Raw genomic sequence first — 12,938 nt, forward strand, 5'->3', positions numbered from 1 at the left:
TCTTTCTTTCTTTCTTTTTCTTTCTTTCTTTCTCTCTCTTTCTCTCTCTCTCTCTTTCTCTCTTTCTTTCTTTCTCTTTCTTCTCTCTCTCTCTCTCTCTCTCTCTCTCTCTCTTTCCTTCTTTCATTGGGGGTGAGATCTCACTCTGTCACCTAGGCTGGAGTGTAGTAGCATGATCTTGGCTCACTGCAACCCCTGCTTCCCAGGCTCAAGGGATTTTCCCACCTAAGCCTCCCGAGTAACTGGGATCACAGACGTGCACTGCCAATCCCCAGCTAATTTTCTGTATTTTTAGTAGTGATGGGTTTCACCATGGTGCCCAAGCTGATCTCAAACTCCTAAGCTCAAGTGATCCACCTGCCTCAGATTCCCAAAGTGCTGGGATAACCTGTGTGAGCCACCACACCGAGAACTTCCTCCTTCTTTCACCTGAGAAGTATAAGTCTTCTAAGAAGTTACAACTATTCTTGAGGAAGTCTTTTTCTTCTTCCATTTTAATGAACCTATATTTTAAAGTTTAGTTATAATAGTTTACGAATGGTTAAAAGGAATCCAGTCCCCAAATTCGTGTGTTCGAATCTTCCTTTCCTCCATTTACTAGCCATGCGACATGAAGAAAATTACATATCTTCTCTCTGCTTCAGTTTACTCTTCTATAAAATAAGGCACTCTAAGTAGATGCTGAATGTTTTCTACTTGGAAAATGAATCCACTTGAAACGCCCAAGACACAGTAAGAATTATGTAAGAGCTTTCAATTTTAAATATTCTTGTTTTGCTCCTGTTCTGATGATCAGAAGAAGAAAGTGTCACTTCAAAATACTGTAGTGTCTCATCCATTTTCTTAGCAAATTAAATTCTCCATGACAAGTATTCCAAGAACATCCTTTTAGTTATAATCTCAGTTTTTGTAATAATAAAAAAAATCAATTTTTTAAATTGATTTTGAATCTTTTTGTGTACTTGCTTTAATTTTTTTCTGTGAGTCCTCCTCATACATTTTCTTCAACAGAGAGAGCCTGCCCAGGTGTGCTTACTATCACGTACTCTGTATTATTTCTTTCTAGGAGCTCACTGTTCCTGATAGTTCATCCTCTTTAACTTCAAGAGTCTTGGAAATACAAATTCTCCTATAATACTCCACCTGATTAGGCAATTCAAATGGTTATCTTCTTTTTGGTTTCTTCAACTTTTATTTTAACTTCAGAGGTACCTATGCAGGAAGTGCAGGTTTCTTACATAGGTAAGTGTTTGTCATGGTGGTTTGCTGCACAGCTCATCCCATCACCTAGGTATTAAGCCAGCATTCATTAGCTATTCTTGCTCATGCTCTCCCTCTCAGTAACCCCCTTCTGACAGGCCCTAGTGTGTCTTGCTCCCCATGATATGTCCATGTGCTCTCATCATTTAGCTCCCTCTTATAAGTGAGAACATGCAGTGTTTGGTCTTCTGTTCCTCCGTTAGTTTGCTAAGGATAATGGCTTCCAACTCCATCGATGTCCCTGCAAAAGACATGATCTCATTTCTTTTTATGGCTGCATATAATTCCATGGTGTCTGAGAGACTGTCATTATTTTAGTTCTTTTGCATCACATTTTCTTTATCTAGTCTATCATTGATGGGCATTTAGGTTGATTCCATGTTTCGCTATTGTGAATATTGCTGCAATGAACATACACATGCATGTATCCTTGTAATAGAATGATTTATATTCCTTTGGGTGTATATCCCATAATAGAATTGCTGGGTGAAATGGTATTTCTGCCCCTAGGTCTTTGAGGAATGGCCACTCTGTCTTCCACAATGGTTGAACTAATTTACACTCCTACCAACAGTGTAAAGTGTTCCTTTTTCTCTGCAACCTTGCCAGTATCTGTTGTTTTTTTGATTCTTTAATAAAAGCAATTCTGTCTGGCATGAGATGGAATCTCATTGTGGTTTTGATTTGCATTTCTCCAATGATCAGTGATGTTGAATTACTTTTTAAATGTTTGTTGGCCACATGTATGTCTTCTTTTGAGAAGTGTCTGTTCATGTCCTTTGTCCATTTTTTAATGGTGTTTTCTGTTTTTATTTTTTTCTTGTAAATTTGTTTAAGTTCTTTGCATACTCTGGATATTAGACCTTTGTCAGATACATTGCAAAAGAGTTTCTCGCATTCTATAGGTTGTCTGTTTACTTTGATGTTAGTTTATTTTGGTGTGCAGAATCTCTTTAGTTTAATTAGATTGCATTTGTCAATTTTTGCTTTTGTTGCAATTGCTTTTGGCATGCTCATCATGAAATCTTTGCCTGTGCCTATGTCCTGAATGGGATTGCCTACATTTTCTTCTAGAGTTTCCATAGTTTTGAGTTTTACATGCAAGTCTTTAATCCATCTTGAGTTAATTTTTGTATATGGTGTAAGGAAGGAGTCCAGTTTCAATTTTCTGCATTTGGCTGGCCAGCTCTCCCAGCATCCTTTATTAAATAGAGAGTTTTTTCCCCCATTGCTTGTTTTGTCAGGTTTGTCAAAGATCAGATGGTTGAATGTATAGTATTACTTCTGAGTTCTCTATTCTGTTCTATTGATATATGTGTCTGTTCTTGTACCAGCACCATTGTGTTTTTGGTTATTGTAGCCTTAAAGCATAGTTTGAAGTCTGGTAGCATGATTCCTCTAACTTTGTTATTTTTGCTTATAATTTTCTGGGCTATTCAGGCTCCTTTTTGGCCCAAATAAATTTTAAAAGTTTTTTTTTTTCCTTCTAACTCTGTGAAGAATGTCAATGGTAGTTTAATGGGAATAGCATTGAATCTATAAATTACTTTGTACAGTATGGGCCTTTTCACAATATTGAAATTTTCCTACCTATGAGCATGGAATGTTTCTTCATTTGTTTGTGTCTTGTATCATTTCTTTGAGCAGTGGTTTGTAGTGGGGCTTTAGTGTAATACATTTTCCTCTTAACATTGATTTATCTGTCCCAGATATTCTGGTACATTGTCTCTTTGTTCTCAATAGTTTCAAACAGCTTTTTGATTTCTGCCTTAATTTTGTTATTTACCCAAGAGTCATTCAGGAGCAGGTTGTTCAATTTCCATGTAGTTGTGTGGTTTTGAGTGAATTTCTTGATCTTGAGTTCTAATTTGATTGCACTGTGGTCTGAGAGACTGTCATGATTTCAGTTCTTTTGTATTTGCTAAGGAGGGTTTTACTTCCAAATATGTAATAAATTTGCATAAGAGCCATGTGACAGTGAGAAGAATGTATTTCTGATGTTTTTGGATAAAGAGTTCTATGGATATCTATCAGTTCCACTTAATCCAGAGATGAATTTGGGTCCTGAATATATTTGTTAATTTTCTGTCTCAGGGGTATTAAAATCCCCCACTATTATTGTGTGGGAGTCTAAGTCTCTGTTTGTAGGTCTCTATGAACTTACTTTATGAATCTGGGTGCTCCTGTATTGGTTGCATATATATTTGGCATATGCGATTCAACAGGAAATTGCATATCCTGTTGAATCGAACCTTTTACCATTATGTAATGCCCTTCTTTGTCTTTTTTGTTCTTGGTTGGTTTAAAGTCTATTTTGTCAGAAACTAACATTGCAACCCCTGCTTTGTTCTGTTTTCCATTTGGATGGTAAATTTCCTCCATCCCTTTATTTTGGACCTATGTTTGTCTTTGCATATAAGATGTATCTCCTGAAGACAGCATATCAGTGAGTCTTGGCTCCTTATTCAGTTTTCCATTTGGTGCCTTTTAATTGGGGCATTTAGCCCATGTACACTTAAGTTAGCATTGTTATGTGTAAGTTGGATCTTGTCATTACTATACTAGCTGGTTATTTCACAGACTTGTTTATGTGGTTACTTCATAGTATCACTGGTCTGTGTATTTCAGTGTGTTTTATAGTGGCTAGTAACAATTTTTTTCTTTCCATATTTAGTGCTTCCTAGAGGAGCTCTTGCAAGGCAGTCCTGGTGGTGACAAATATCCTAAGCATTTGCTTGTCTGAAAAGGATTGTATTTCTCCTTCACTTATGAAGCTTAGTTTTGTCAGATACTAAATTCTGGGTTGGAAATTCTTTTCTTTAAGAATGTTGAAAAGTGGCTTCCAACCACTCTGCCTTGTAAGGTTTCCACTGAGAGGTCTTCTGTTAGTCTGATGGGCTTCCCTTTGTAGGTGACCTGGCCATTCCCTCTGGCTGCCCCTAACAATTTTTTTCATTTCAATCTTGGAGAATCTGATAATTCTGTGTCTTGGGGTTTTTCTTCTCATGGAGTATCTTAATGGGGTTCTCTGCATTTCCTGAATTTGAATGTTGTCATGTCTTGCTAGGTTGGGAAAGTTCTAGATCATATCCTGAAGTATGTTTTCCAACTTGGCTCCATTATCCGTATCTCTTTTAGGTACCCCAATCAGTCATGGGTTCAGTCTCTTTACATAATCCCTAGTTCTTGGGGATTTTGTTCATTATTTTTTGTTCTTTTCCCTCTATTCATGTCTGTCCATCTTATTTAAAAAAGAATGTTCCAGCTCTGAGATTCTTTCCTCTGCTTGGTCTGTTCTACCATTGATACTTGTGATTGAATCGTAAAGTTCCTGTGTTGTATTTTTCGGCTCTATCAGGTCAATTATGCTGCTCTCTAAACTGGTTATTCTGGCTGTCAGCTCCTGTATTGTTTTATCATGATTGTTAACTTTTTTTGTGTTGGGTTACAACATGCTTCTTTAGCTCAGTGAAGTTCATTATTATCACCTTCTGAACTCAACTTCTCTCAATTCAGTCATTTCAGCTTCAGCCCAATTCTGTGTCCTTACTGGAGAGATGTTATAGTCATTTGGAGGAGAAAAGGCAATCTTGATTTTTAAGTTTTCAACATTTTTGTGTTGATTCTTTCTCATTTTTCGGAGCTTATCTACCTTCAATCTTTGAGGCTGCTGACCTTTGACCTGGATTTTTGGAGGGTCTTTTTCATTGAAACTCTTCTTGTTGTTGCTTTCTGTTTGTTTTCTTTTAACAGTCATGCCACTTTATTGTAGGGCTGCTATGGTTTGCTAGAAGTCCATTCCAGACCTTAGTTGCCTTGTTTTTTTCCCATGCTGGAGGTATCATCAGTGAAGGCCATGAAACAGCAAAGATGGCAGCCAGCTTCTTCTTCTGGAAGCTCCATCCCAGGGGGATACTGACCTGTTGCTGGCCAGAACACACCTGTGGGAGGTGGCTGGAGACCCCTGTGGGAGGTCTCACCCAGTTGGGATAAACAGGATCAGGGAACTGATTAAAGAAGCAGTCTATCTGCTTTTTAGTAGAGCAGGTGCACTGCATTGAGGGGAGCCTTTCTCATCCAGATCATTTGGATTCTACAAAGTCAGCAGTTGGAAGGACTGAGTTGACCGAACTGTGGAGATGGAGGCTGCCACTCCCTGCCAGGAGCTGCATCCCTGGGTGACATCAGAGCTCTTGGTGTAGAACCCTAGCTAGAATGGATGAAGCCTCTGCAGGGAGATCCTGCCCAGTGAGGAGGAAGGGATCAAGGTTTCATTTAAAGAAGCAGTCTGGCCATGATCTGGCAATGCAGCTGTGCCTCATTATGGGGATCTTTCCTCATCCAGACCATTTGTATTCTCCAAAGCTGGCAGGTTAAAACAGCTGAGCCTACTGGACTGCAAAGTTGGTGGCCACCCCTTTCCCTGGGAATTCAGACTTATCTCAGGGAGATTCTAGCCTGTTTCCACTGGCTGTCTGGAATTCCAAGGCAGTGGGTCTTAACTTGTGAGATGCTGCGTAAGTAGGGCCTGCAGAATGATGCTGCTTCACTCCTGGATTCAGCCCCCTTCCTAGGATTATATGCGGACAGATTTCCCACCTTGCTGGGGATCCTGGGGGTGGAATGTGTAAAATACCTGGGTCTCTGTGTGTGCATGAGCAGTTGCTCTGCTAAGACTCCACACAGCTCTCTGTATTGGATCCAAGGCCCTGTTGCTGTGGGCTCGTGACGGGATCGCCAGATCCATGGGTTGCAAAGATCTGGGGGAGAAGTGTGGTTACCTGGGCAGGGTTGCACACTCACCCACTACTTTTCTTGGCTGGGGGTGGGGGTTTCTTTGGCTCTGTACTACTCCTGGTGGGCCATCATACCCCCAACCCCCTGCTTTTCTTTGTTTGCTGCAGGTCAAGTTGTTTGCCTAGTTACTCCCAATGTGAGAACCTGAATATTTCAATTGACAGTGCTAAATTCACTCACACATTTCATTCCTCTCCCTGAGTGCCACAGACCACAGCTGCTTCTAATTGCCCATCTGGTAGACCCTGAATAGTTACCTTCTTACTGTCTGGAAGACTTAATATAGGATTTGACCCTGCATTAAAAATTTTTTTTCACCAGTGAAGGAGAAGTTTGTAATCATCCAGGATTTTAGAAAATATCCAGACAAGAGTAGCTACTATTGTATAGCTAAGTATATGATGGAGAACCTCAAAACTTGCAGCTATATAATGCAAAATACGAATTCTGTATTTGAATTGAGGAGCGAACACAGTAATATGTTTGTCACTAAACCCAAATAAGTCTGTTGGATATTACTAGTCCATAATTAGAATAATCTACTGGCAATATTAAAAGGACACATCTATTTTACATGAAAAGTAATTTCCCTGAATATCACATATTTTGGGAATGGACACTGTTGAATTTGTGCTTATGTGTCCAAGAATGACCAAAGATCGGTGAATCAGCCTCAGTAAAAGCCAATGACCACTCTGAGAAGTGACTCAGAGGCACCAGAAATAGTTCATAGGAATTGATATGCAAACAGGAACTGCAAAGACCACAGTATCTTCAGAATGCAAAAATGTTTAAAGACCATGGTATCTTCAAAATTGCAGAAATGTTTAAAGAATTACTAATTCAACATAGTAAACTGAGCACCTTACCATACAAGAGAATAAAAAATAACAATAAAAATGCTGAAACAAGAAAATATGTTTTCAGAATCAGAAATGTCAAGGGCTTCTGGAGGTTTGAAAGCTGCTAGAATTTATGCTTATGTGGAAATGAAAATAGAAAACAGAACAAAGGCATTAGAGCTGAGCAGCAATCTTCAACAAGCTTGGAATTAGTAATGATCTATGGGATTATGGTTAGGACAATTTTAAGAAATTGATACTGCAATATAGAATATATCAATTGACACCTGCACAGTAATGCTGTATAACATGCCTCCCTCAAGTCTCACTGGTTAAAGCAATAATCATTTATTATTTCTCATGATTCTAGGTGTTAAGTGGACAGTTCTGCAAATCTTAAAATAAACATAATATTCCTTCGTTGGATATTTACTTCACAAATGTTTTATTCGTTGCTGTGGTTTCTTTTTCATCCTGTTAACAAGGTCTTTTACAAATTAAGTTGAAACGGGAGAATTATCTTATTCCCCTCACAGGGCATGTGACAGGGGTGTGACTCACTCCTTTGATGCCCTCATGCTCAAATCCCTAGAGGGAGCGTGCAGACGGGCATGGGAAGAGGCCTTGGGGATGCTTCTGGGCTCCCACCCCATGGCAGCATCTAGGGCTCCCAAAGCCCAAATGGGAAAGCATTACAGTGCACTCCTTCAGTTTTGCCAGCTGCAGACAGCTTGTATTAGTCAACTCAATAGACCCTCTGCTTATTGCAAGGACAAGGGGCCAATGTGACAGCTGGAGTTTTTGCCCAGCATACTGGAAGAATCAGATCATGTGTGGACTGAAAGGCTGAGTGCAAGGGAAGGTTGAACGATGCTACCATCTTCATTTTCTCCTAATTCTAAGTTGCAAACAGAAATTTCCCTCACAAGTTTTCTGGATTGTAAAAGAAAGTTCTTTACTACGATTGTGGACATTCCTTTAAAATGCCAATTTCGACTTTACATTTATTTAGGGATTTTTTCATTACTCCTAAAGAGTGTCTCAAATGTAGCTGTAACAAGCAGGTTAGAACATTAGAGGTAAGCTACCTGGCCCCGAATCTAAGGATCCATTTGTCTCTATTCTGAATAAGAAGAGCTGGGCACTGGCTAAAGGCTATGCACACTCACAGAGCACTGATGAGGCCTCCTCATAAGGATCCACACTGGGGTATCTAAAAGGAGACAGGCATGTGCAGTCTTCTGTTGCCCTGCTTCCTCCCTGATTATATGTCCTTACAACACAAATTTACATTTTTCTCTTTATTTATAAGAGAGGTTTCTATACAATGCCTGTAATTCATTCTGAGTGGTTATAGTTTCTCTTTTATAGTCATATTTACATACTGATTCCTTCTAAATCCCCATGGTAGCACTGACAACTGAGGCAAAAGATCCCTGTATTATGAGTGCCCAAGGCAATTGAGGTTTGCTGGAGTTCTGCCGTAAGCCAAAGTCCACTTTGTCATTCTCCTACCTTTTTTTTTTTTTTTTTGCCACGTCGGTTTCCTGACTTTCAAGACTGAAATAGTGCAGAATTTTCCCCTGCTGCTCCCAGTTCATTTCCCTTCTTCCTTCTTTAAAGCCCAGCTGCTTCATATACATTACTTCATCATATTATCCCTTCTCATTGTACGTCCCTTATTACCTTCAGAAATTTTCTTATTCAGTCCTTCTGCCTGCTACTAATGCAGTCATCACTGTTAATACTATTCATCACATAGACAGTTTGTTCACTAGCGAGGCTTCTGAGTTTCTTGCCCTCCTCTACCCTGAGTCTTTCCCTTCTCCAGTCCTTTTCAGACTTGCTTCCATGATTATAGACCATTTAAGGAACAATACAGATCTTTCAATATTTCTATTTAAAGGGTCCTATTGTTCTACCACTACCTCCCTTCTGTTTACCTCACTAACTCCCACAATTCTTCTATTTCTCTGCCCTCTGCAGTTCACAGAGCCTACAACTTTTAAACTCTCATGTTTTAATTCTTACATTGTTTTAATCATATTTTAAGGTTTAAGACGCACTTCTCCTTATTTATTTATTATAATTTATTACATACCTCTCCTTATTCCCCAGGATATTAATAACTGATGTATTACTTAGTAGAGTGTGTAGGAAAGACAGAAGAGAAAAAAGAAACATCAGCAGGTAACTGACACAGGTTTAAAGGCATAATAAGAATCTGAAAACAGGTTCACAGATACGGTAGATGCAGACACACTTGTGTCTCATTTCTATTTGTACCCATGCATCAAAATTTTGAATACTTTGAGGCTAGGAGGGGTGGCTCATGCCTATAATCCCAGCACTTTGGGATGCCAAGGTGGGCGGATCATTTGAGGTCAGGAGTTCAAGACCAGCCTGGTCAACATGGCAAAACCCTGTTTCTAGAAGAAAAAAAAAAAAAAATTTAAGACTGTAATATCAACCCCAATTAAATCCAACTCCCTATAGGTTCCTATGAATGGCAGAGTTGGGAAGGGCACTAACCCCCCCGCCGGGGATTTGTTCGATTTATCTTCTGTGATTGTAATAGTCTTCTCCTAGGTTACTCTACTTCTAAGCTTGCCCTCCCTCATTGTAGCCACCAAACCAGGGTCTACTCTCAACAGAGAAGTCAGAGTGATTCTTTAGGTTAGATGTTGTCAGTCTTATGTTAAACTATACAGCAGCTTCCCAGTTCACTCAGAGAACAGCTTACAGCCTGAATGGGCCTACAAGGTCCTAGGTGATCCCCTCCCTGTTATACTCATTGCCTCCTCTCTGTTCCTCTTTTCCTTGCTTTTTTTTTTTACAACCACACTGGCCTTCTGGCCATTCCTCAAATACACAAAACACGCTTCTGCCTTAGAGCCTTTGACCAAGCTATTCCCTTTGCCTGGAACATCCTTCTCCTAAGTATCGCAGTTAGGCCGGAAAGAAGCTTTAATTATTCTAACAGTGACAGTTTTCCTAAAGCAACTTTTCAATTTTCATACATTTAACAATTCTGCATTGCTCACCAGATGAAAAATTTGCTTCGGAAGGGCATTTGAATTTGTAAACATTTCGACCATATCTCATCCTATTTTTGATGACGGAATAATATAAATATTACTTTATCAAATGTACTTCATACCCTTACAAAATAGTCTTACACAATTTAATGCCTGTTCATATATTTGCTCCTGTTATTTCTACCACCTTCTTCACATTGTTCAATCCTTCTAATCACTCAAGACACTATTAAATGCTTTCCTTCTCTATGAAGCAGCAAATGGTTCTGTTTACTCTGTTTTCACTGTGGTATAAAGTAGATACACATTTTGGAAAAAAACAACCATGAAGATTATAGAAATTAAACTATTTTTTCCAATATTTTGAAGGTCAGGAAATTCAGAATAGTTAAGCTATGGTTTGCTTCTACTCAAATTTACATTCCCCACCACTTGAAATCTTCCAAGAGAGGATTTCCCTCATTCAAGTAAAAAACATTTGATTCAAGAGGGGGGAAGGGAAGTGCTGGGTGGAAAAGGGCAGGGTCCCTGGTGAGGGCTCCACCCTCTGGCCTGTGCCCATGGACCTAAATGAGGACAGGTATCTCTGTTTTTGCACTCAAAAAGTTGCCTTTTGGTCCACCACGCCCTCCATCCTGTGCCCATATAAATGGGAGACCTTAAGCAGAATCAGACACAAGAGGCTGGATGTCGAGATTGCAGAGGAGCACACCAGCAGACACAGCAGCAGACACTGGCAGACCAGATGAGAAACGTTGAGGGCAAGGGCAAGGTTGAGAAAGGGAAGCTCCTTTCTCGGGAGCGCCCACCATTCCCACGGGATGGCAAATGCAGGAAGCCAGGGAAATCTACAGTATGAGTAGCCAAGGTTTATCTTACTCCTGTGCGTTTTGAGCAGGAATAATTTTTGAGGAATCCTCCAAACCTATTTCCTACATAAGGTTTCTTATGTTGATACCTTCTCATTTTGTCTTTGTCACACCCCAAAACCACTTTTTTCTCACGGGGAAGGAGGAACAGGAAAGACTTTGCTTAGGACTGCTGGGAGCTAGAAGGGGAAGGGGCACCGGCTGGGTTTCTGCACAGGAAAGGGGCGATTCTGCAGCGCTGTGGCTAAACTGCTGGCACAGAAGTACACAGCCGAGTCCCTGGGTTCTGAGGGCTGGATCTTCAGAGTGGAGAATGATGCATTAGGCATCTGAGCTGAGAATCGATCCTTGGGCATCCCTGAATCATCTATCGGATCCTTGTTGTTAAAGTAAATTAGCAACTCCAGTCCCTGCATCATGGTCTGTCTGTACCAGAAAAGCTGGGTGTGACCTGAAATTGGTTCACATCTCAGAGTCGCTTCTTGTCCCATCTCTGTCACCTTGTGCTGGGGTGACTGGATAACTCCAGCATCGGTGTGCTCTATGAAAGAAGACAAAGTTGGGGGCCAGAATAAAGAAAATGTCGGGCATCATCCCTACAGAAGCCCAGCATGACAATGGTAAATGTTCTGAGGACTCACTTGCTACTAGGATACAAAGGGACACACAGCAGAGGCTCCAGGAGCCCATGGCAGAGTGAGAGCAGATGTGGAACATTCTAGACCAGGGCCTCTGTGAGTACGAGCAAAGAAGTGAATTTTGTGACATTTTATCCCCACAGGATGCATCTGTCAGTGACATCACTGAATGGGCCACCACCCCCAAGTTCTTTAAGAAGAGGCTGCACCTCTGGGAGATGAATCAGGCAGAACTGAACTCAACTATAATTGATCTGAGATACAGATGTACACTTGCAGAGGCTCCATGTAGATTGGTTTTGATATTATCAATTCATAGTACCTTTTCCAGAACATACCTTACCTAGAAGCCTGTCCTAGAAGCTGACAAGGAGAGAAGAACAGTTCTCTCCTAGAGTCTTGAGAAGGAATGCAGCTTTCCCAAGGTGTTGATTTTGATTTTTACTGGGTTTTGAACTTCTGACCTCCAGAACTGTAAGATAATTTTTTGTTGTTGTAAGCCACCAAGTTAGTGGTAATTTGTGTCAATAAAAATTGAGTACCTTATAGTAGCCACGGGACTGATGGGTGAGAGGCAGAAGCCAGATACACAATACAGGTAGGGACAGGTGCATGATCACATGGAAGGAATTTAAAATCAGGCCAAAGGAAGCCTAGACAAAAACATCTTCTTATGTCTACCAGGACTCATCTTCTTCCAGGGGTCACACTGGACTATGCCTCTTAAGTGGATATGCTGGTGGCGTCACTGTGATCGTCAGCTCCCGGGGGACAGGGTCCTTCTGATGTGGGACAGGGTCCTTCTGATGTGGTCCAGGTTAGCACCTCCATTTCTTGCAGTTCTACTCTCTACATTCAACAGAGAAGGTAGGGTTGGCCTGGGCTGGTTTGGGTCCAGAAAGGGTTGGTTACTAATTCCTTTATTCCAAGTCATCATTCAAGACATCTGGAAACCAACTTCCTGAATCTAGGTCCAACCTCAGGGTTATCCTTAACCATCTTCTTCCAGAGAGCAGTCTCAGCTCCTCCCCATAGACTTTGGATGACAATGAAGCCACGGTGCCTCCTAGTGGCCAGTAGGCCAGAACATCACCAATGTGCTTTCTTTTGCCAGGACACAGGGACTTGTGCTTTGTTTCACTGAGTACAGGGGATACAGGACATTATGATTAGTTGGTGTTAGAAGGCCAAGAAATAATATTGGTGCTGTGGGGTAGGATAGAAACACCTGAGACATTGATGGTGAAGTCAGAAAGGTGGAGACATAATGTCAGCTTTAATACTGATAAGCAGCAAGTCTCAGTGTGAAACATGATGCTGAATCCGAATTTAACCCATTCTGTATCTCTTCCAAACTGCCAGCCAACCCTGTGTGGAAGAGAAAGTTCCCCACTGATCTTAGCTCATGTTGAAAAAGCACCAAATAATCTAGCTTTTCTCTAGGGAACCAGGAGAAAAACAGGAAAATAAGGAGAGACTACAGTAAAATGAAAA

The 12,938-nt window shown here is 40.6% G+C and overlaps 1 gene segment (V, D, J or C); it reads right to left on the reverse strand.

The window, feature by feature from the left end:
- LOC116527981 overlaps positions 1-11,576 on the reverse strand; it is a 24,131-nt gene extending 12,555 nt beyond the window's left edge. Inside the window, 2 exon segments of the V gene segment in view lie at positions 11,053-11,347; positions 11,448-11,576. Of these exon segments, the coding sequence occupies positions 11,053-11,347; positions 11,448-11,574 (422 nt within the window).
- Positions 11,577-12,938: the final 1,362 nt, after the last annotated feature.

This window comes from Sapajus apella, unplaced genomic scaffold, assembly GCF_009761245.1.
Source record: "Sapajus apella isolate SASKATOON/1434 unplaced genomic scaffold, GSC_monkey_1.0 scaffold56, whole genome shotgun sequence".
In the NCBI taxonomy this organism is placed as follows: domain Eukaryota; kingdom Metazoa; phylum Chordata; class Mammalia; order Primates; family Cebidae; genus Sapajus; species Sapajus apella.